Source organism: Bidens hawaiensis, unplaced genomic scaffold (assembly GCF_021521415.1).
Source record: "Bidens hawaiensis isolate Kalapana, Puna unplaced genomic scaffold, B.hawaiensis_p1.1 tig00000512_1, whole genome shotgun sequence".
NCBI lineage: Eukaryota > Viridiplantae > Streptophyta > Magnoliopsida > Asterales > Asteraceae > Bidens > Bidens hawaiensis.
In genome coordinates this window covers 595,196-620,924 of record NW_027491033.1, presented here as the reverse complement: position 1 = coordinate 620,924, position 25,729 = coordinate 595,196, and the positions used below count along the sequence as shown (strand labels likewise).

Below are 25,729 nucleotides of genomic sequence, written 5' to 3'. Positions count from 1 at the left end.
TATGAATTGGATAAAATAAATTTCCAGAATGTATGAAATCAATGGACATAGACCTCAAAAGCCAACAAAATAAAGTCCTAAATATAAAACTCTACATTACAACAATCAAAGATACACTTGATAGAAAACCCCAATCGGATCTCTAAAATTAGAAACAACTGGAACTAAAATCAACAAGCATACCTAACATCCAAGCGAGCTGTAGAGAGAGTGCAGATATGAGAGGTTTTGGGGTTTTGAATCGTAGAGGCAGCAAGCAAACCCATAGATACATGTGTGATAGAGCAGTAGGAGCGTTGCAGATGGGGCTGGGTTGATGAGGGTGTAATGGGAAGTATGATATTGATAAGGAGATAAGTTGGGAAATCCTAACTTATTGAAAGCTTATAGTTTAGCCTAGGAGATAAGGAGAAATGGAAAAGGACTTTTGTATTGCCAAACACTATTTTAACACAAAAATAACTTATTCTATCACAATAAGTTATAAGGAGAAGAAAATAAGGAATCCCAAACACATCCTTAGTCAAGACCACATCACCCTTCCCTCACATGTAACACATATATATATATATATCATATTGTATCACCCTTTATCATCACTCCAATGAAGACTCTCACACTTCATCCTTTATCTTTTTCCTCATTTTGCCTATTGTTTGTCTTGGTTTCGTCACTTTTCAGCATATGTTTTTGTAATCAAAACTCAGATCCTATTCTATGCATACCCACGGAACGACAAGCTCTTATTGATCTCAAGAACAACCACACTGACGAGGCAAACCGTCTATCTTCTTGGGTAGGCAAAGACTGTTGCAGCTGGTCCGGTGTGTTCTGCGACAATATCACGGGTCACGTACACGAGATTCACCTTCAGGGTGATTGTGATGGACCATATTACATCGAAGATGAAGAAATGTTAGGAGGAACCATTAGTCCTTCGGTGATCAAACTGTTACAGCTCAGACACCTCGACTTGAGCTGTAATGCTTTTGGCAACAACTTGATTCCAGGATTCATTGGTTCTTTCCAAAATCTTATACATCTTAATCTTTCATACTCGGGTTTCAGTGAGGAACTTCCTCACCAACTTGGAAATCTATCAGCATTGCGCGTCCTTGACCTTCATGATGATCCTCTTTACGGTAGTCTTCATTCTAATAGTATGGCATGGCTAAAGAATCTTAAAGGGTTGCAATACCTTGATATGGGTGGCATCAACCTCAAAGAAGCTTCAGATTGGTTTCCGGTAGTCAGCAACCTCACTTCTTTGCCAGAGCTTCATTTTTCTCGGTGTGGGTTAAATCGGTTACCTAGTAATCCAGCTACGGTTAGTTTTACATCCCTTGTTGTCCTAGATCTTTCACATAACAGCTTTGACAGTATGTTGCCTGGGTGGATTTTTAGCCTCCGTAATTTAGCTTTATTAGATCTATATGGTTGCTCTATTAGTGGTGTAAATCCTAGAAGTCTTGGTGGTTTCCATAGCATGCCTTCTTTAAGGACTCTTCTTGTTTCAGGTAACACTTTTGTGAATTCTTCATCCTTACTGAATGGATTGTCTAGCCTAAGTAATCTTCGTCACCTTGATGTTAGTGAGTGTGATATTTCTTCATCAATTCTAGGCAACCTACAGAACCTGTCTTTCATTGAATATGTTGATTTATCTTTCAATGGTATTGTTGAGGAGATACCTAAATCATTAAGTAGTCTTTGCAACATTACAACCCTTAATCTACTATCAAACAATATTTTTGGTAATGTGTCAGAGCTTCTTGAAAGATTTTGTGAATGTGAGTCACCTAAACTAAGATTATTAGCTTTTCGTGGTAATTACCTGATTGGTCAACTACCAGACAGACTAGGAAATTTGAAAAATTTGATCCAGATTGATCTTTCTTACATTAACTTAACTGGGACCATTCCGGATTCTTTAGGAAGTATGTCATTGTTGCAGAGATTAGAAGTTAATGCAAATCAACTCTCTGGTTTGATTCCGGATACAATTGGTGGTTTATCATCATTGAGGCATCTGGATCTTTCGTTCAATATGTTGAATGGAAGCCTTCCTGAAAGTATTGGACGACTCAATGAACTTTCTTTTTTAACTCTTAATCACAATTCATTAACGGGTATTTTGACCGAAAACCACTTTGCCAATCTAACAGCCTTGGAGTATTTGTTAATTTGGGATAACAAGTTGGTGTTTAAGGTAAATCCTAGCAATTGGATTCCACCTTTTAGACTCAGAATGTTAAGAGCAAGTTCTTGCTGTTTAGGCCCTCAGTTTCCATCATGGATTCAGTCGCAAACAGAGTTAGAAGTATTAGATGTAGCCAACGCAAACATATCAGGCACCATCCCCAGCTGGTTTTGGACTACATTCCCTTGTGTAAATTACTTGAACATATCCCACAACAACATTCAAGGAAAGTTGGGAGATGTTATTTCTTTTGCACCTGAAGCAACACTAGATCTAAGTAACAACCATTTACATGGTAATTTACCTGGTAATTTCAGTACAGCAAAATTCCTGGATCTTTCTAACAATAGAATCTCAGGATCTCTAGAACAGTTCTTGTGCTCCGGTATTCAAGAACCGCAACCGTTAGAATTTCTTAATCTAGCAAACAATAACATGTCAGGTGTTATGTCAGATTGTTGGATGAATTGGCAATCTCTAGTCATTCTGAACATAGAGAAAAACCAATTTACTGGTATAATCCCATCATCTCTAGGAAACGTTTGTTCATTACGGTCACTGGATATGGATGATAACAGGCTATCCGGCAACTTACCTCGATGGTTACTGGATTCCACCAGCCTGGTAGTCATCGAGCTTGCAAGAAATGAACTGATAGGGAAAATACCATCACCATTAAGGAGTGGTCGTACAAGTCTGAGACTTCTAAGTCTTCGTTCTAACAAATTAGAAGGTAAAATCTCAGATGAAATATGTCATCTCAGTTCTCTTCAGATTTTGGATCTTGAACATAATGATCTTTCTGGGAACCTACCGACATGCTTTACAAACTTCTCTGTCATTTCTGGAAGTGAGACCTCCAGTCCAATCGTTCTGTACCGAACTACAATAATTGCTGCATCGTTGGTGACAAAGGGAAATACTTACATATATAGCACCATACTTTATCTAGTGACATTATTAGACCTTTCTGATAACAAGTTTTCAGGGTCAATTCCTGATAAGCTAGTCGGGCTTTTGGGCTTACGGTTTCTGAATTTGTCACACAATGATTTAACAGGAACAATTCCCAACTTGTTCAATCAAATTGGAAAGCTTGAATCATTAGATCTGTCAATGAACCATCTTAGCGGAAATATTCCTTTGAGCCTGTCACGGCTAACTGCTCTGAATTGGTTAAACGTGTCACACAACAATCTAGTAGGAAGAATCCCAACAGGTCCTCAGCTTCACACATTCAGCGAGTCCTGTTTCACCGGAAATGCACTTTGTGGGTATCCTCTTACAGCATGCTTACAAAATAATGGCGATACCAAAGGGCCTATGGATGGACATGATGAACCTAATGATTTTGATTGGATCCTAGTGATACTTACACTTGCTGGATTGGTTGTTGGTTTTTGGATCATCCTTGCCCCGATATTTATAAGCAGACAATGGAGAGTTGCATATTATCGTTTTCTTGAAAAAAAATTGGTTCAAGCTTCAGGATTTCATCTTTCTCTTATTCTTCCGTAAGTCTTAACGTGAATTTTACTTTTCTATTACATTAATACATCCAAAAGATTTTCTTATTGACATTGGACCTTTTATGTTTTCAAATTGTTACCAATTTCGTACAATTCGCTAACTCCGTCTACTTTTATCGTTAATTGACGGGCATATTGTCTTTTCATATAGTTGTCTTAAAAAGAGAATAAAAAACAATAATAATAATAATAATAATGATTGTTCTATTATTATTATTATTATTATTATTATTATTATTATATAAGTACTTTAACCCCACCCTACCCTGAACCTTTTCTTCAATTCTTTTCCATGCCCTCGCCGGACACTGCTTCAACTCTGATTACCAATTTCTGGTGAGCGGCGGCTGGTAGCTGTTGGTGGTGGTGAAGGCGGTTTCAGCGTAAAATATATTCTTTCACATAGGATCGCTTGTCACTCACATAATCTTTCTTTTAAACAATGTGAACCAAAAGAAATTTAATTTACACTCTTTTTCCTAAACAATTTATATAAATGTGTAGACTTTATCAATTTGTTGACACATAAACATGTAGAATATTTTTAAATATGTATGGATTCACTGCAACAATATATATGAACTCTATATTTCTTAGTTTATATTTTATTTCAGTTATTTGTGTTAACACTTTCTCTACAATTATTGCATTGGCTCTCAGGTCTCACACAGAGGTTTAGGTCCAGATAAGAGGAAACATCACTAGGGCTACTCCAAGAAACAATCTTGGAAATAAACTTCATCAATGACATTTGATTTTGGTTTAAGTGGAATATAATGCTGACCATGGATGATAAAGCAGAAAGATATTAAAAAAAACAAACTGGAGATTTGGAATCTGGTTTATAAAGTCAACGTTGACCAAAAAGTCAACAATAGTCAATGGCAGGAGAAGAGTCAATGTTGGTTGGGGGATTTGTTTAGCTAAGAAGTGTTATATATAGATTTGTTTGTTTGGTTTGACACAACTTTTCTCTAAATTTATTTTTGTGATTTAGGACTGAAGAAGTAAACAACAGCAACACGTTTATAGAACATCTTCTCATTCATGTCACTACAAGAAATTTCACCTAATATGACGAAAATTATACCCCCTATAGCCGCGACTTGTCGTTGCCTAACCCTTTAGCGACGACAATTCGTCTCAATCTTTGTCGCTGCCTAAGTGATGTTGCTATAGGTCTCGAAGTCGTCGCTATAACGTCGTTGCTAGAGTTCACTTATTACCACAATTTCTCGTCACTATAGGCTCTCGTCGCAAACTATTTTCAGTAATAAAAATAAAGATTTAATAAATATTAAAAATATCTATCGCTACGACATGTCGTCACTATAGGGTAATTAAATAATAATATACACTTACTTTGTAGATATGACAAGTCGTCGTTACTGATATTTATATATAAAATATATTTTAAAAGCGTGTTCTTCTGAAGAGACGACTTGTCGTTGCTATAGGGTAGAAAAGTTTTTTCCCAGATTTTTTAATTAATTTTCCAATTTTTTTAATTAATCAAAATTTTTTAGCAAATAAAATCATAAACCAACAAATTATAAAACAACCTAAATTACAAACGTTTAAACCGTCAAATTGTTTAGATTATCATCATACTACAAGCCACTAAATTGTTCATAACTAATCACATACTGCCTTCGCTTTCATCATCTTCATCATCAACATCCATTTTTTCGTTTTCAACATCTTTACTCATTCACCTTTTTTCTTTTCAAGTTCATTAACACGGGTGATCAATTGACTCATTTGTTGTTGCATGGTGTCCCATTGTGATGGTGTTGGTTCGTACACAGACGCGTTATTGGCTGATGAATTTTTCAGCTTTCGTTCAATGCCTCGTTCCCAGTCACTACGAGAACCAAGTGCACGTTGAAGACACTCTACCTCATCAATTGGCTTATCATCACCCGCATCCCTTTGCATCCTACTAACCTCCTCTTGAATTTTGTCCTAAATGGTTAGATTTATAATCTAATTGCTTTCAAACTTCACTATAAGTTATCCTAAATTTGGTAGCTTCAAGCTTTGGACAGCATATTGGTAAAACAAATCCTTTTCAGTAATAGGTTTAATTAAAAAAAAACTACCCATTCTTACAATCTTACACATTATATATCAAAATATAAACAAACAAACTTACCCAATCTTGAGCCGCTCGGTTGTTAACCCATCCACCTTTCACATTCAAGTGCATTGACCTCCAATTGTCGATTTCACTTGTCTTTCCAGTAGATATCAACTGTAAACATTGTTAATATTACTAAGATTTGAATAAGTTGTAAATACTTCTTTAAATTATACTAATAATTTTTCTTACATCCAAGTGTCTTGTTTGAGCATACGGCCTACTCCCACCACAACTTGGGTAAGATTGTTTTGTTCTATTTATTGAGTTTTGTTCTGAGCGCTCAATATACTCGGGAGTAAGAAATAGGTCATCAATAAGCTTGTTCCACTTTTTTTTGTCAATTAAGGAATGAGGCTTCTTTCTTGAATTTTCCAAATCTTCTTTACCTCCAACTTTCTTGAAATGTTTACCAAATTTACTTTTAAGACCCCGGAAGCGATTAGCACAATCGCTATTAATGCCATCGTTTATTTTTCTCCAATGTGGTGAGTTAATCTATGGGGCGAGATCAAAATAACTCTACAAAAAGTGTTTAATTGGGGGAAATGGTTCAACCAAACAAGAAGGTTGAAGACTTGAAGGTACATTCACTAGCAGAATTAGGCTACGACAGAAGAAGGCAGCAGATGGTGGCGCCTCATTGTAGTATGTAGAGGGCGGTGGAGGCAGACGGTGGCAAAGGGTGGTGACGGAGTACGACGTGCGAGGGAGGGAGAGAGTTCATGGTGCAGGCGGGTGACTAGGTTTTACCAATTAATTTGCATTCCCCTTTTCCAAATTTGTTAGTAGCTAACATAAGAATAAACATATTAATTGATATGATGTATCGTGGTAATAGGTTGACCAATTTTTAAGTTTCAGAATTTTGAAGTAAAATAAATCAAAATTATAAAAGAAAATACCTATAACAACAATAAATCGTCGCTATAGCGTTTTCCATTCGCGGTATCTTTTTCCTTTTCCCGCTCAACAATAAAGCTACGATATGTCGTCGTTACAGGCAACATAAAAGAAAATTTATGTTACACTCTATTGCTACGACAAATCGTTGTTATACTTGATATTTAGCAACGACAATTGTCGTTGCTATAGGGTTCGTCATATCAGGTGAAATTTCTTGTAGTGTATGTGTTGTCAATTTATTTGTTTGAGTTTTTGTCATGGAAATTTGTGTTTGATTCTTTGATATGTGATGTTGTGTACAAAATTAATTAGGGTTATACATCCTAGAAGGTGTATGTTGGTTTCAAGATTCTTGCTTCAACTCCTTTGTATGTTGATAACTCATTTGAATGTACATTTACTATGACTATGGAATTCTTTAAAATACTTGAGGGCATCCGTAGAGGATCCACCGTAAAGTGAAAAACATCCCGTCACATCATTATTATCATGTAGGTATAAAGCATCCACATAAAGTGTGTAATAGTTTCGCATGAAAAAGAAAAGTGTGTGATTGTGATTGGTTAAGATAAATATTAAATAAATTAACACACTGATTGATCCGTGCCCTACACCCGTTTTTCACTCAACGAGAGAGCCCCCAACACTCCGAAAACGCCCCATATATACATTTTGGTCAGATGCGAGTTTTTTGTCTTTGGTGGCATGGGGTGTTGGGTGCTACCTGTGTTGTCAAAAGTTCTTTGGTCAGACGCCTAGGTCCTTATGCAAGGCACAAGGAAAACACCTTGCTTCCATTTAGTGATGGGCAAGATTCCGGTCAGTTTCAGTTAGATTTCATGAGATGCTGGCCAAATCCTAAAAATTCCAGCAAAAGTTCGTAAATTCCTGACAAACTTGTTTAACACATAAAAACTTGAATTTAACGTTGAGTACAGCATATGAATATCTTCTAAAGAAAACGATAGATTAATTAAATATATGTGTTAGCTAATTGAATAAATTTTAAAATGTATATCTTAGCTACTTACATAATTTATCGAAATGCATGAATAATGATCAAATAATATTGATTTTATGATAATATACATAATAGAATTTTGAAATGTGTCTATTACAAAATTGAAAAATTTTCGAAATGTATCCGTTACAAATTTGAATAAATTTTGAAATGTATCCGTTAACACCCTTAAGCATTCAAATTAAATTTTAAAATCTATCCGTTAGGTAAATGAATAAATTTTGAAATGAATCCTTAAGCATTTAAATCGGTTATAAATACCAAGGCTTACTTTTTGGAAACCCGCAACCACTACAATCACCACAGCGGCATAACCGTTCGCCATCGTCCTCACACGAAGTATCCCCCAAAGTTACCGTAAGCATTCTCCATATCCCTTTGATTTTAATCTTTACTCTAAATTTGATGCATACATATCTTTATAGGATTGAATCGTTGACCAGTATTCATAAATATATTGTTAAATTTTCGCCTTTTACCTTTATTCATGTACTGATTTGATTTAACTGATAATTTGATAACTTTGGTATGATTGAGTCTGGGCATTGAAATCGATTATTAACAATCGTGTATGGTCAAGATTACTCCATTGTTGTCTAACTGAAGTCGTAAAAAACGAGTATAACGATTAGGTTTTCTTACAATCCATTATTTCTCTCTTGATTGTGGCTTTAAAGGGAATTCATGAGGTTTTTATTGCGTAAATTTGTTCTTAATTCAAAATAGGCAGTTCATCATTATACTTTGGATTGAATTATCGAAATCATACACCATGCACCAGACCAAAAAACATGAATTGCAATTAGGTTTGTCTACAAATCTGTTATTTATTGCTTGATTATAGTTTCTAAGGGTATTTATGAGGAACTTTTTGTGTTAGTATGTTCTTAAATCAAAATAATTAATTAGTTCATCATTAGACTTTGCTATTTGTGACGGTTAGAAGCCGGTGAACATTGAAAATCAGGGTTAACTGATTTGATTTTCTCCTGCAATCGATGTGTAGGACGTTTGTATGTGTTGTTTCAAATTTTAAATCTGTAATTGGAAATTCTAGTTTACATTTTCATGAATCTTCTTAATCTTCAAATTTCTTACCAAAGTAACACTTCTGATTTGAGAATGCAGTTCTTGAAGAACTCACGTGAGCCTATAATTTCTAGAAAGCGATTGTTGGATTATTCTAACAATAGCGGTCTAGAAAAACGCAGAAAACAGAAACCAATGGTGCAAGCGGTTCATGATTTCCCTCCTCGTTGGGGAATGAAAGGAGGCGCTAAGCCTTTGAAGAACTCAACAAATGTTTACTCAAATCTTGAGAATAATAAGCTCAGTAGCTTGAATCCTAATGAATTTGGAAGAACCAATGGTTCTTCCGTCTGAAGTCCATCAATTGATAAAGTAAAAGTTAGGGATTGCGCAAGTTCAAACAATGGTGGTGCCCAAATTCGGAAGTCACCAACACCATTGTTACTATGAGGAGCCAGGGAAGCTTCTAGATAATGTAGACACAAATATTTGGAAGTTGAACTCTCATTTTTGGAGGATAAGAAATTCAAATGCATTGAATATGCATATGCAGAATTCTGGAAGAACAAAACCTTCATTTGGGTAAAAGCCTACTTGAAAAGGTCAATTTTTGTGACGCTATAAAGGAGGATCATGACCAACAATCAACGGTCACCCCACCAAGGTGTCAAGGAGAAAACATTTGAAGAATGCAAAGAATGTTGCCTCAAATGTTAGAAAGTTGGCTTTAAATGGAAAAAATAAAAGGTTTCAACCCATATAATTGGGCAGAAACAAACATTCTTTTGCTCAAATGAAAGTGAGGCCAAAACGTCAGAAGTCAAAACGAATACTGTATCGCGTTTGGAACACACGAAACATGGAAAGACCAAAGAAGCAATAAGTATTACCGTTCAAGTCTACCTACAACTTTTGCGAGAAAACAGATTGAAGATATAGTGAGAGACGAATGCTCATTGGAGGGTTCCTGTGGAGGTTGTCAAGTTAGTCAAACAAATGCTGAAATGGATGGAGCCTGTAAAGAGCTTAGGCCCCATATGTGGTGTAAAAAATGGGGATAAGTTCAAATACCGGGCACAACTAAAGATGATCGGTCTTCACTGCCAACTTCAATCGGGTATTGATTATACCAAGATTGAAGGAAAAAAATTGGCAATAAGTATCGTTGACTCGCATCTGTACGCAAATGAGTCCGGATCAACTGATATGCTGATATATTGTGGTTAGGCTAGTCTTTGGATTCTTGTGGCGCAAATTGCTATCAGAAGATCGAAAACTTATACATGGTAACCTGGCTTTGAAGAACATTATGGATGAGAGAAACGTGATTCAGTGATAAAGAAACTTGAAGGGTTTGATAAGAATGAGGTGTTTGTGCATGATGGTATGTATGTTGTGAATCATTGTACACAATAAAAAAATAAAGAAGACAAGATCAAGTTGAAGTTACATTTAAATATAGTACCTCGGCAACCTGCACTTTACCATATGTTTGTGTGTAACAGCTAGCATTCAATACATGGTCAATTGCAGGCTGTCTAGTTAATCTATTTAAATGAAACCCAAACACAATCCTGCCATCTTCATTTCTTTTTGTCTATAATGATTTGCATCATACAAACCATCATACACAAACACCTCATCCTTATAAAATTCAAGCTTCTTAATCACTCGGATTACAGTTTTCTCATCCATACTGTTCTTCAACGCCAGATTACCGCGTTTAAGTTCTTGATCTTCTGGTAGCGATTTGGGCCCTAAGAATTTTAGACCACCATCACCATAATATATCAACATATCAGCAGATCCGGTCTTATTTGCGTACCGATGAGAGTCAACGATACTTATTGCCAAGTTTTTTCCTTCAATATTGGTATAATACCCGATTGAAGTTGGCAGTGAAGACCGATATCATCTTTAGTTGTGCCCGGTATTTGAACTTATCCCCAATTTGTACACCACATATGGGGCCTAAGCTCTTTACAGACTCCATCCATTTCAGCATTTGTTTCGTTAATTTGACTGCCTCCAAAGTGAGCAATCTTGGTATAATCAATACCCGAAAAGTGAGCAATCTTTTCTCTCTTTTCTTCAATTTATTTTCTTGCAAAAGTTGGGGGCAGACTTGATAAAAACACACATTGCTTCTTTGATCTTTTCACATTTCGTGTGTTCCTTACTCGATAGAAGGTCTATTGTGACTTCTGACTTTTTTGGCCTCACCTTCCTTTGAGCCAAAAGAAGATTTGTTGTTGCCCAATTATTTGGGTTGAAACCTTTTATCTTCACCATTTGAAGTCAACCTCCTAATGTTTGAATCAACATTTTCTTATTTCTTGATAAGTTTCTCAATGGCAGTGGTGACCCTCGTTTGTTGATCATGACCCTCCTTTGAAGGGTCCAAATTTTAACCTTTCCGGCAGACTTTGACCTAAATAAAGTTTTGTTCCTCATGAATTCTGCATGTTTCGTGCTTTTGAGTTTATTTTCCTCCGAATACCGAGAATTCATCTTCCAAAATTGTCTACATTATCTAATAGCTTCAATGGCTTCATCACATTAACAATGGTGGTGGTGACTTTGGGTTTTTGGTCTAACCATTGTTTGAGCGTGTGGGATCCATAACATAACTTTACCAGTTGGTGGTCTTGTGCCAGTAGAACCAATATGGGCTCTAACAAACTTATTAGGCTTCAAGCAACCAAGTTTATTATTTACAAGAATTGAGTTAACTTTTCTTAAATTCTTCAATGGCATTCAGTCAACTTCTTAGATTCCCAGTCAGGAGCAAAATCATGAACTGTTTGCACCATTAGTTTCGGTTTTCTAAGCTTCTCAAGATCGTGATAATTAGAATCATCTGACGATCACTTTATAGGATTTATAGGCTCTCTTGTGTTCGAATCATGCCAAATTAAATTCTGCAATTTTGCTTCTATTTTAGGACTTCATTTTCGGTTGCTGTAAGTTTGTGTGTGTAATTTATAACTAAGTTATATTTCTATATGCATATGTATTTGTGATAGCTCAATTTGATAATTTATCTGTCTGTTGTTTATTTTTGGCAGATAACTGTAGTGTTTGGATAAACAAGCATACCATCTTTGTTTTCTATGCAAATGTTATTTTGGAGTATAGCAAGTTTGTAGCTCAGTTCTTCGCCGTATTTTTTTTTCTCAAAAATGTATATATGTTTGTCATGCTTAGCTTGTTTATTGTAAAATTGTTATTTATTAATTCAGAAAGATTGAAATTGAATTTACAAAACTGAAATCACTTTAAATGGCTCGATTTGGTAAAACGACACACTAGAAAATCAGGATTCGAGTTAACATTCGAGTTCATTCACTTTAGTCTAGTTTGGTGATTGATTCGAACGATTGATAGTTAATCTGGTGCAATACTTGTCTTGGACATCGTTATCCAGTACAACAAAATCGGGATAAGCAACGAGATTCAATTGAACGTCACTTGAATCATTTGATGCTTTGAAATAGAAAATGTAAGTGATTCAAACTGTTTATATCTTTAATCTTTATGATCGCCAAGTTCAGAAAGAAACTGGAACTGGTAGTGTATTTCAAAGTCAAAAATTGGGCTCAGTAGTCAGTACACTTTTGATCTAAGAAAGTTAATATGTACAAAATTAAATGCCAAAGATACATCGTCTCAAATTGACGGATTTGTAGTAATTAATAGTTGTGAGTTAAATTGCTAAGGGGAAACATTGGAATTTAATTTAAAACTCCATATGCAATAGTGGTAGCATACAGTTTGTTAAAAAAATAAATAAATAAATAAAATTCTAGGATAATTTAATTACCAACCCATGATCCAACCCTTAATATGTTTGCAACTATGCTTCATGGGTTTGGTGTGTCGAGTCCAAGGGTTTCACGGGTCATATCCTTGAATTGCTAAAACCACTCATAAATGTAGACTGAGTTTGCAATTATTAAAAACTAGATACCAAACTTGCAATATGATCAAATCATGTGGTTCACGTGGACCATTTGTGTAATTTTTTTCTCGGTTTCACCAAGGCCACCCGTAGTGGGCTAATTTTTGAACGATAGAGGCTACACCTCCAACCCCCCCCCCCCTCCCCCCCGCGGCGAAATGTGGGCCGATAAAGGAGGGCGCCAACTATTTGTCGGGCGAAATGTGGTGAAATAATAATTAAATATTATTATTATATATGTTTGTGTGTGGTGTATATATATATATATAGATAGATAAAGGATCCAATACAATAATGGTTTATCATACAATACGTACGCGACTCGTATACCCGTCGATCTTCAATTTAACGCGATGGCAATTTTGTAATTTTCGTCAAATCTGATCCACTGCTCCCATCGATTCCGTCCACCTTCATCATCACTATTCAGCAATCTTCATCGTACAACGATTTCGTCCATTGTCGAAGCCACCATCCACAATCATCATACATCGTCGTCTATTATTTGTTCACAGGTATATTAATATTTTAATAAAATTGAAATTAAAATTGAAATTGATGAACCTAATTCATCAATTAACCTTTAAATTGATCTAACTAGTCATCAATTTGAAGATTCGGTCGATTAATTTTTTCAATTTTTAGTGGGTTATGCCTGAACGTTTAATCTCTTTTGCCTGAACGTTTAAACTCTTTTGCCTGAACGTTTAAACTTTTTTGCCTGAACGTTTAAAGGTTTAACATGTGAAAAAACACAACATTTAACATTTGTTAGTTTATAAGTTCTGTTTAGAAGTTCTGAGCTTCAGGTGTTTAATTTTTTTTTTTTTGTTAGTTTAGAAGTTCTATTTAGAAGTTCAGAACTTCTAAACATTTTTGAACACCCATAACTTCTTAGAACGTTTAAAGGTGTTCATGATTTTTGAACACTCATAATTTCATTGAAAGTATTAGAACGTTTAAAGATGTTCATTTTTTTAACACCCAGAACTTCATTGAACGTATCAGAACGTTTATAGGTCTTCAGTTTTATTTCAGAACGTTTAAACATAACATTTTGAACCCTAATAAGAGCTCGATTGAGTGCGTTATTTATGCAATCCCCTAATCGATTGATGATTCTAAATACTTACATCAATTCGATTGATTAAAATCATCATTTTGGTGTTTATTTTGGTCAGAACGTATAAACTTTGAGTAGAACGTTTAAACATGAACCCTAATCATAGCTCAATTAAGTGTGTTAATCTGTATTTTCATAATCGATTGATGATTCTAAAGCCTCTTACACATCAATTCGATTGATTAAATCATCAATTTCTGATCAATCTGAAGATTTTTAATGTTCAGTGACGTTCTATTTCAATTTTGGTTTTTGACTTTTGAGATTTCATACTGTAAGCTGTGATTAGAGTTTAGAAATTGGATTAGATTGAGCGACAAGTTCCGAATTTGGATCAGAGTTGATTTGTAATCGACGAATTTTGATCGCGAACTACTATTGGGTTATTTACGAAATTGCCACCACGCGTGTTTTAATCAAACGTTCTGGAATGTCGCGTACCTAATGTACGATAAGCCATTATTGTACGTTAACCCACCCCTATATATATATATATATTAGCCTATAACACCATTACACCCAAAAAACAAATTCCTACCATTTGTTGACTGGACGCCGCGTGTCGCAATTCGCCCAATTTGTAGGCTCATCCACTACACATAGCCTAAGAAACTAGATTATGTTATATTACAAAATTCAATTTCTAGAAATGCAACATGACCTTGTTTTTATGAGCAATCGGGTTGTATGACTCTAAAATGATGGCTAGTGAAATTTTCAAAAACTTATATTGTTCGATGTAGTTAGAAAATCGAGCGCTATAGACTATAGCTTTAAAATGCTACATGTAGAATTTAATAAGCTTATAACTATTATACTTTCAACCCATTATATCTGTAATGTTTTGACATGTCTTTTTTTCTATATAATAGATAAAATATGTCTATCATACTTTTATCTCTAAACATGTGTGATACTTGTATTGCCATCATTTTTTAAATTTTATTATTTTTATATAGATTAAAAATTGTATAAGGTTCTTCATTAGCACCTCTGTTTAGGAAATTTTGAATTGACTTTTTAATCTTTACATATACATCATCATAGATTACTTGAACTATATTTGGCTTTTTAAGACTATTCATATTGGTTAGGTCTATAAACAACTCAGCTATTTTGAAAGACATCCTTCAAATTTTAATGGTGACTTTTAAGCCTTATTTATTTAATTTCTACTTGGTAATAAAGTTAATAGAAAAAAGAAATTAATGATAAGAACTGTATTTGATCATTTCAATGAGTAATATAAGAAACCAATAAGATGCATCTAATACTAGACATTTTTGAGTAATTTGATATCAACAAGTATGAGACCGGATAGATACACCGTTTTGAAACCATGCTTGTCAAATCGTAAATTTATTGTCAGTTAACTAATATTTAAATCTATATAAATCTATATATTTGTATGTAGTTAGAAAACTTAAAATTTAAATTGTTATAATAAGACCTTTTGTTTTTCATATTGCATAAATAAAAATAAACACTAAAACTAAATATTATATAATGAACAAATTAGATATATTTACATATTATTAACTAAAGGGAAATATCAAATTTTGAAATTGAGATCTTTAAAAAGAATAGTTGAATATTACATAATGTATATCATTATTATGATTACATATGTGTACAGAAAAATTGAAAAAAGTGAGCTATATTTAAAGTAAAAATTAAGGGAAAAAAAATTAAGAAGGGATATATTTGTTTGAAATTTTAAATAATTTGTTGAATTTTAGAAAATTAAAATTTGAATTTTATAAACATGTTTATATAAGTTAATATTTAATTCGCAAAATTTAATACAAAGTCTTAAACTATCTTGATTTTGAAAAGTTTACAAGTTCGTTTATAAATACTAAAAATTTCATAAAATTTTCAAAAAAAATAAAACTCAATTTAAATAATAAAGAAAATAAATGAATTAATTAATTAAAGAGATGACACGTTGGTCTAGTAATATAGTTTTTGTTCTTTCAAAAGTGAGATGGTTGGTGCAAATATTTGCAAATGCAAGGTTGGAAAATTTTAGGTGAAAAACTTTGCTAGTTAAAAAAATATAAAATAGTAGATGTCCACACTTTACAAGGTTAAATAGTTGGTTGTGGCTCAATGGTAGAGCACTCACTTTATAAGTGAGAGGTAGAGAGATCAAACCTCACTACCACCAACTTATATGGGAGATATGAGGGATGACTCTAGCTTGCCAGGGTTCGAACTCTGATCTCACCCGGTTTTACCGGCTCCTCGCTGTCGTGCCGTTTGGCGGGCGTGGGGGTCGGGTTTTATCCGGTGAATCCCTCAACAGATGGACCGCTAGGGGCTTCGTCCGTCCGGACTAGTGGTCGGCTCGGGCTACCTTTAGCCAATGGGGCCGCGTACGGGATACCCGGCGTTACTTAGTTGGCCGTTAAAAAAAAGTAGATGTCCACACACCTATCACGCTCACAAAAATCACATGCATTGTTCATGATACTTATTGTCTCGAAGAAAGCACATGATATTTATGGTTTAATTAGAGAGAAAAAAACAAATTATCTTTAAAAAAACATGAATTTGATGTTGGGTAAAACTTTGAATTTCATATTTTAAGAAATCAGAATATTAATTAAATATATCCGTTAGATATCTATACAAATTTTAAAATGTATCCGCTAGTCATTTAATTATATATTTTTTGAAAACATGAGATAATCTAATAACACTGATTTTAACATAATATAACAAATTCTAAAATTAGAATATAATAATATACTCCTGAAATGTTCAAGTCCTCCTATACCCAAGCCTAACTTGCACTGTACCATGAGTAATGCGTAGTAGCGTAAATCTTTGGCCTTTGGATTAGTGGCGCTTCGCCGACAAGATAGCATAAGCAAAGCCATTCTCATTCACTCGTTATAGTCATTCATTTTCATGCTAATAAAGATAGAGAAAGAATTAGGCAAGGCAGCAAAGAAACAAATGACTTCGATTAGACCAGGCCCACCCACCTAGAGAGGAGCGTGCGCACGTGGGCACTATAAGATGTTGTAGATGAACATAGTATTTCAGTTGGAATTGCTATATGTACATTTTTTATTAAAATTTTAAATAGAAAATATGGAGTAATTTAATAACGAAATCTAAAATTAGAATGTAACATAATATACTTGTTTACTCGAGACATATACCATTTTTTCCATAACCATAACCGTATATATTTATGTTTATTGTTATTTTTTCTTAGATATAGAGTGATTAATACGCTGAATTTTGAGTTTTATTAATCTCTCTATATCTTTTTTTGGTAATAAAGTTATAAGGAAAAAAATTAATGATAAGACATGTATTTGGTAATTTCAACGGGTAATTTTAAGAAACTAATAAGCTGTGTCTGATACATGATGATAATTAGTAATTTGATATCAGCAAGTATGGGACCGGATGCGTACAAATCTATAATTTTGTTTGTAGTTAATTAGTAAACCAATTTAAAGTATGTAGTTTGTCATATTGTCTAAACTAGGTGTTATGCCGGCACGTTGCGCCGGTGTACCTTTTGTGACATCTGCCCTGATCCGACCCGACCCAGGTACCCGTTTCTCTTATCCGATCTCTTTCTTTTATGATTTAATATTTATTTATACTTATATTTTACTTTTAATAATAATATATATATATTTTCCTTCCCGCCTCTCTCTCTCTTTCTTTCCGCCGTCCCATCCCTCTTCTCTCTTTCCGCCTTCTGTTCCCTCTTGTCGCTGTCCCGCCCTTAAGCCTTGTTTCCTCTTTTTCTTCTAACTCTTTGCTTGTCCTTTGGTTCTTCCCGCCTAAGGATGTCTGCAGCTCCACGCGCCAGACTCCTTACATAGGAAGCCTGCGTGAAGACATCTTGTTCCTGCGATGCGTGAAGAGAACTCTTCTCGCAGCGCGCTAAGAATGCATGTTCTTCCCGCAATGCGCTAAGAATGTATGTTCTTCCCGCGATGCGCTTAGAATTCTTGTTCTTCACGCAGCACGCGAAGGATTTGTGATTCTTCCCGCAGTGCGCTAAGGATTGTTGTGCCAGCCTTCGCGCTCGCGCACTCAGCCTTCCCGCGCTTAACCCTTTGAGTTTTTCTTCTGTTTAATCTAGCCGTTGCTTTTGTGTTGTCTTATCTTTTGTGTTGTTGACCTAATCTGCTTTATGTCTGAATAGTTACTTTCGGCGCAGCATGCGCACCAACCCCATTGGTTGGCAGATAAAGTGACTGACATTATCTTTTGAGATCTGCTTTTGCCATGCTTGACCAGTACCTTTATCTGACCTGCCCATGCCTTTTTACTGTTCGCTGTCAGCTTTATCTTGCCCTCTGCAGCTGCCATATCTTTTGATATCTTTACTTTTCAGAACTTTTTACCGTTGATATCTTTTCTTTTACTTTTTGAAATCTTTTCCCCTTTTTCTAGGGTTTATGTCTCCTAGGGTTTTCCTATAAATAATAATAATATTTTCATAACACATCACACACAAACACTTAATCTCTCTTATTATCTCTTCCTCCCTTTTTGCTCTCTGCCGTTGTCCTCCTGCCGTCTCCTCTCTTGCCTCCGTCTTCCTCCCTGTTCTTCCCTGCTTTTCCGGTAATATATATATATTATATAATAATTTACTTATTAATTATGCTAACTTATTATCTAGACTTAAAACAGATCATTAAAACAACAATCTTATTTATAGGTTAACTTGTGCTTGTTTAAAGTTGGTTCTTGCTTTATCTTACACCGCATCGTTTATCAAGTGAGTTATCTCGTATCTAATCCCTTTTTATTTTAAATGCTTTGGGATGTTCATGTGTTCATACAAAACTTGAGTCTTAAACTGTTTATGAACTTTAGTCGCGCAGTATCCCATGTGTTGAGGACGTAGACTTGGCTGTTTATTTGTATGTGTGGATCATTAACCGTATTGACGGTCTATTCCGCAGTTTTCATGGTACCATTAGATGAACACGGGAGAACTATCGTTTATGATTTTCTCTTTTGTATACACATGCACAGTTAGTCTTGTTTGTGAGCTCAATTGTGAGCACTGGCAGTCTTGTCTCTTAGAGTTGGTCCCGATCAGATTACACCCTTGTTGAAAACCAGACATACACATGTTGCGCGCAGATTTATTGTTATCTATGTATTGTATTAAACTTGATTTCTCACCAACACGCAAGTGTTTGACGTTTATTTTAACACATGTTCAGGTTTGCAGTAGCTGTTTTGGAGCTTGTGGACACGTAGGACGTTTTTACTTTTGGACCTAGAATTAAAATGTATCAAGACAAGTTAATGTTGTTTGAATGTTATAATTTATAATATATTGATTTATGTTTGATTTATGTTCTTTATTTTCCCCGCTGCTCGTGCGCGATAAAATGTGTATTAATAAATATTGACACCAATAGTGTCACGAGTAATGAAACAATATGTGGCGCCCCGATGTATAATCCGCCTTTGGTCGGGGTGTTACAGATTGGTATCAGAGCTCGTTGACTTTAGGATAGGTGGTTAGACGTAACGGCCTAGAATACCTAAGAGTCCCTTCTCGCGCATGAGAGAAATCTCATGTTTGAGCGCTTATTGTTAATTACTCGTTATTTATGAATATGCTCGCACTTGCGCAGTATATGATTTTATGTTTTATTCCGCGATATTTCGATTTTTGTGAATTTCGATTTTTATTGATTTTACTTACATATTCGTTTGTTGGGATTGAAAATCCGAAAAGTCATGGTGATACATGAATAGTTGATTTTCAATTTCCATTTACGATTATGTTCTGAGGTTGGAGACTTGAAAAGTCATGGTGATACATGAATTGTCAACCTCCAATACTCATTTTCTTGTATATTTTATATTGAAGATTGGAAAGTCATGGTGATACATGAATCGTCAATCTCCAATACTCGTTTACTCGTATATTTTAAATTGGGAATTCGGAAAGTCATGGTGATACATGAATTGTCGATTTCTGATTCGAATTTGTTACCTTTATTAAGTCTGCATTTAGGGTCATTTATTTTACTTTAACTTTTGATAGTATCTAACTCCGTGAAACCAAGCTTTTCGAGGTTAAACTTTGTGCTAAAACTAAGATATTAACTAAAATTAAAATTTTTATAGAATGCCTCCGCTATCTCGCCGATTTCAGAGAAGAGAAGCCTCGCGCATGCGTAGACAGCAACGTTCCCAGGAAATGGCCGCCGCAATAGCCCAAGCCTTGAGCCAAAACAATACCAATACCTCCAGTTATAACATTAAATCCTTCAACGCGGGTAACCCTCCAAAGTTCACAGGTCTCGAAGGAGCCACCGTGATGCTCCAGTGGCTCGAGAAGATAGAAAACACTTTCCTTCACACCCAATGCCCCTCAGAAAGACGAACCCTATATGCTTCCAGTGTCCTGGAATCCAGAGCGCTTACATGGTGGAATGGAGTAGCCCATGCGCGTGGCGCAGAAGCTGCTTCTAGCATGACATGGGAGGAATTCAAGGAAATTCTTACGCGAGAATTCTGCCCTCCCAACGAAATTAAGCGCCTGGAGGAAGAATTCTGGAACTTGAAGCAATACAGCGGTGAAGCGCGCGAGTACGCGACGCGCTTCCACGAGCTAAGCTTACTGGTCCCTCACCTTGTTACCCCTTCACGCCGAGCAATCGAGAAATTCCTTGGGGGTCTCCCCATGGAAATTCAAGATTCTGTATGGGCCAGAAACCCAGTTACCCTCTCTGACGCCATTGAGTTGGCCGCTGTGCTCAGCGACAACCATGTCAGAGCAGGAACCCTGTTCCTGCGGGGATCTGAGAAGACCAAACCCACCAAAACTGCCCCTGAACCCGCAGAAACCAAACCTGAACCCTCAAACCGTAACAACCTCAAGCGCAGGCGCAAGGCCTATGCGCTTACCAACCCGCCCATTGTCCAGCAACCCGCATACCAACCCCCAGTTTACGCGCCTAACCCCCTGTCAGCCTACCCAACTCCCCCTGTAGTTCACAACTATGCCCTAACCAATCCAGCACTCCCTGCCCCGCCTCCTAAGAAACCTTACACAGGAAACCATCCCTTTTGCCCAACCTGTAGATTTCACCACCCAACCCAAACCCCGTGTCGACTTTGTAACCGATGTGGCCGTACTGGTCACACTGCTGAGAACTGTAGAGTCCTTCTCGCCAATCCGATTGCGCCAACACCACCAGTCTACCCGCAGAACCCACAACCAACCTACCAAAACCCACGACCCAGATCGTGCTTTAACTGCGGTGATCCCAGTCATTTCCGGAACGCGTGCCCGAGACTGCAAGTGCAAATCACACAAGCGAATCCGGTGAACCAGATTTCGAACCAAGTGACGCGTGGACGAGCTTTTAACATAACCGCGCACCAAGCGCAAGCGAATAATGACGTAGTTAATGGTACATTTTTACTTAACGGATTTTATGCTTCTGTACTTTTTGATACTGGCGCCGATCGAAGCTTTATCTCTCGCGCCTTCGAGCAGAAGCTTGCGCGACCGCGCAACGATTTAAAAGAAGATTTTTCAGTTGAATTGGCTAACGGTGAAACTGTTTTAATTAACTCGGTGATTAAAGATTGTACGCTTAATCTTAACGAAAACGATTTTCTGATCGACCTCATCCCTATGCCTCTTGGAAGCTTTGATGTTATTATTGGTATGGACTGGCTCTCGAAGAATCGCGCCGAAGTTAATTGCGCCAAGAAGTTGATTCGCATTCCTCGAGAAAATGGTGACCTTCACATCTACGGCGAAAAACCCTCCAGTGGTCTTAAACTTATGTCTTGCGCCGAAGCCCAAAGACTCTTGCGGAAGAAGTGTATTGCATTTCTAGCCCATGTGGTTAATCCTGCTGAAGAAAGGAAGCTTCGCGATATCCCTGTTGTGCGTGATTTCCCTGAAGTTTTTCCTGATGATCTTCCTGGTATCCCTCCCGCTCGTGAAGTCGAGTTTCGTATTGATCTTGTCCCTGGCACTTCCCCCGTGGCTAAATCTCCTTATCGTCTTGCACCCGCTGAGATGCAAGAATTGGCAAGCCAACTTCAAGAGTTGACTGCTAAAGGATTCATTCGCCCTAGCTCTTCGCCCTGGGGTGCTCCGGTGTTGTTCGTTAAAAAGAAAGATGGATCGTTTCGCATGTGTATTGATTACCGCGAGTTGAACAAACTCACCATTAAAAACCGGTATCCCTTACCGCGTATTGACGACCTCTTTGATCAACTCCAAGGTGCCTCTTGTTTCTCGAAGATTGATCTCCGCTCTGGCTATCATCAGTTGCGCATCCGCGATGAAGATGTTCCGAAAACTGCTTTTCGAACTCGTTATGGCCATTTTGAATTCTTGGTCATGTCCTTCGGTCTAACCAACGCACCCGCCGTTTTCATGGATCTTATGAATCGGGTGTGTAGGCCTTTCTTGGATAAATTCGTGATCGTGTTTATCGATGATGTTCTGGTGTATTCTAAGACCAAGGCCGAGCACGAGCAACATCTTCGGTTGGTGTTGCAAAAGCTCCGAACCGAGCAGCTCTATGCTAAGCTTTCCAAGTGTGAATTTTGGTCGGATGAAGTACAGTTTCTTGGCCATGTTGTTAACAAGATGGGTATTCATGTTGACCCATCCAAAATTGAAGCAATCAAGAACTGGATTACGCCATCCTCTCCTTCTGAGATCCGTTCCTTTCTGGGCTTAGCTGGTTATTACCGGCGCTTCATTTCGAACTTCTCGAAGATCGCTTTGCCTTTAACAGCTCTGACGCACAAAGGTAAACCGTATATTTGGGGCTCGAAGCAAGAAGAAGCCTTTCTAACGCTCAAGCGTTTGTTGTGTGAAGCTCCTGTTCTTGCACTACCTGAGGGTAATGATGATTTTGTCGTGTACTGCGATGCCTCCAACCAAGGTCTCGGTTGTGTTCTTATGCAACGAGGCAAGGTTATCGCTTACGCATCGAGGCAACTCAAGGTTCACGAGAAGAATTATACAACTCACGACCTCGAACTTGGTGCAGTTGTTTTTGCCTTGAAGATCTGGAGACACTACCTTTATGGTACTAAGTGTATCCTCTACACTGACCATAAAAGCCTTCAGCATATCTTTGATCAAAAGGAACTTAACATGAGACAACGCCGATGGAACGAACTCATCAGCGATTACGATTGTGAGATCCGGTATCATCCTGGTAAGGCTAATGTGGTAGCCGATGCGCTCAGCCGAAAACCCTGCCAGCTTAACTGTATTTTGCCGCGCACGCATCTTCACTTCGCGCCGATTCAAAGCAACCTTGAATCGCGTATTCGTGACGCGCAGCGCGCATCCATCAGTAATGGTAATCTTCGCGCCGAGTTAGCGTGTGGCGCGGAAGCACTCTTTGTCCCTAATCTGAGTGGAATTCTCTGCTATCTTAATCGCATCTGGATTCCCTTTGATGAGAATCTTCGCGCTGATATCCTGTGTGAAGCGCACAAATCTCGGTATTCTATTCATCCCGGCGCTGATAAGATGTACAAGGATTTGCGCATAACTTATTGGTGGCCCGGTATGAAAAAGGATATTGCTGTGTTCGTAGCTAAGTGCCTGACTTGTTCTAAAGTTAAAGCTGAACACCAACGCCCATCTGGTTTGCTCGAACAACCAGAAATTCCTACGTGGAAATGGGAATGTGTAGCGATGGACTTTATTACCAAGTTACCTTTGACAGCAAGCAAACATGATAGCATTTGGGTAATAGTGGATCGATTGACTAAGTCTGCTCACTTCCTGCCCATTCGTGAAAACTACCGTGTTGAGCAACTCGCGCAGCTTTATGTCAAGGATATTGTCTGCCGCCATGGTACTCCTTTGAGCATCATATCCGATCGCGATGGCCGTTTTATATCTCGCTTTTGGAAATCTCTCCAATCTGCGCTAGGAACTCGCTTGGACATGAGTACGGCATATCATCCTCAGACTGACGGTCAGTCTGAGCGAACTATTCAAACTCTTGAGGATATGCTCCGATCTTGTGTTCTTGATTTTGGAGGTAATTGGGATTCGCACCTGCCTTTGATCGAGTTCTCTTATAATAACAGCTATCATTCCAGTATTGGTATGGCCCCATTTGAAGCACTTTACGGTCGTAAGTGCCGCTCCCCGATCTGTTGGAGCGAAGTGGGTGAAACTCAAATCACAGGACCCGAACTTGTTCAAGAGACAACCGATAAAATCGCCAAGATCCGTGATCATCTGCTGACTGCCCGAAGCCGACAGAAGAGTTACGCAGATCGTAGGCGAAAGCCTCTCGAATTTCAAGTTGGTGATCTTGTTCTCCTCAAGGTGTCGCCTTGGAAAGGTGTTGTCCGCTTTGGGAAGAAGGGTAAGCTTGCTCCTCGTTATGTTGGTCCATTCAAGATTCTCGCGCGTGTGGGAAAAGTTGCCTACAGACTTGACCTGCCGCCCGCGCTCAGTAATGTGCATCCAACGTTCCATGTATCCAATCTCAAGAAGTGTTTAGCTGACGAGAACCTTCACATTCCACTTGATGAAGTTCAAATTGATGAATCTATGCATTTCGTTGAGAAGCCTGTTGAGATTATGGATCGCGAGGTTAAGCAAACCAAGCGCAGTCGTATCCCTATCGTGAAAGTTCGTTGGGAGTCCAAGCGCGGAGCCGAGTTTACATGGGAAAGGGAAGATCAAATGAAGATCAAGTACCCGCACCTGTTCTCTGCGCAACCTACTTCGAGATAAATTTCGGGACGAAATTTCTTAAAGTAGGGGAGACTGTGACATCTGCCCTGATCCGACCCGACCCAGGTACCCGTTTCTCTTATCCGATCTCTTTCTTTTATGATTTAATATTTATTTATACTTATATTTTACTTTTAATAATAATATATATATATTTTCCTTCCCGCCTCTCTCTCTCTTTCTTTCCGCCGTCCCATCCCTCTTCTCTCTTTCCGCCTTCTGTTCCCTCTTGTCGCTGTCCCGCCCTTAAGCCTTGTTTCCTCTTTTTCTTCTAACTCTTTGCTTGTCCTTTGGTTCTTCCCGCCTAAGGATGTCTGCAGCTCCACGCGCCAGACTCCTTACATAGGAAGCCTGCGTGAAGACATCTTGTTCCTGCGATGCGTGAAGAGAACTCTTCTCGCAGCGCGCTAAGAATGCATGTTCTTCCCGCAATGCGCTAAGAATGTATGTTCTTCCCGCGATGCGCTTAGAATTCTTGTTCTTCACGCAGCACGCGAAGGATTTGTGATTCTTCCCGCAGTGCGCTAAGGATTGTTGTGCCAGCCTTCGCGCTCGCGCACTCAGCCTTCCCGCGCTTAACCCTTTGAGTTTTTCTTCTGTTTAATCTAGCCGTTGCTTTTGTGTTGTCTTATCTTTTGTGTTGTTGACCTAATCTGCTTTATGTCTGAATAGTTACTTTCGGCGCAGCATGCGCACCAACCCCATTGGTTGGCAGATAAAGTGACTGACATTATCTTTTGAGATCTGCTTTTGCCATGCTTGACCAGTACCTTTATCTGACCTGCCCATGCCTTTTTACTGTTCGCTGTCAGCTTTATCTTGCCCTCTGCAGCTGCCATATCTTTTGATATCTTTACTTTTCAGAACTTTTTACCGTTGATATCTTTTCTTTTACTTTTTGAAATCTTTTCCCCTTTTTCTAGGGTTTATGTCTCCTAGGGTTTTCCTATAAATAATAATAATATTTTCATAACACATCACACACAAACACTTAATCTCTCTTATTATCTCTTCCTCCCTTTTTGCTCTCTGCCGTTGTCCTCCTGCTGTCTCCTCTCTTGCCTCCG

At 37.5% G+C, this 25,729-nt stretch overlaps 2 protein-coding genes across 2 annotated transcripts in view; one reads left to right on the top strand and one right to left on the bottom strand.

Moving 5' to 3' along the window:
• LOC143633302 (glutamate dehydrogenase 2-like) overlaps positions 1 to 25,729 on the bottom strand; it is a 168,375-nt gene that overhangs the window by 43,705 nt on the left and 98,941 nt on the right. The window lies entirely within an intron of this gene.
• LOC143632190 (receptor-like protein EIX2) lies at positions 541 to 3,718 on the top strand. Its single transcript, XM_077100765.1, has one exon. The coding sequence runs from the start codon at positions 605 to 607 to the stop codon at positions 3,716 to 3,718; it is 3,114 nt and encodes a 1,037-aa protein (XP_076956880.1). The 5' UTR covers positions 541 to 604.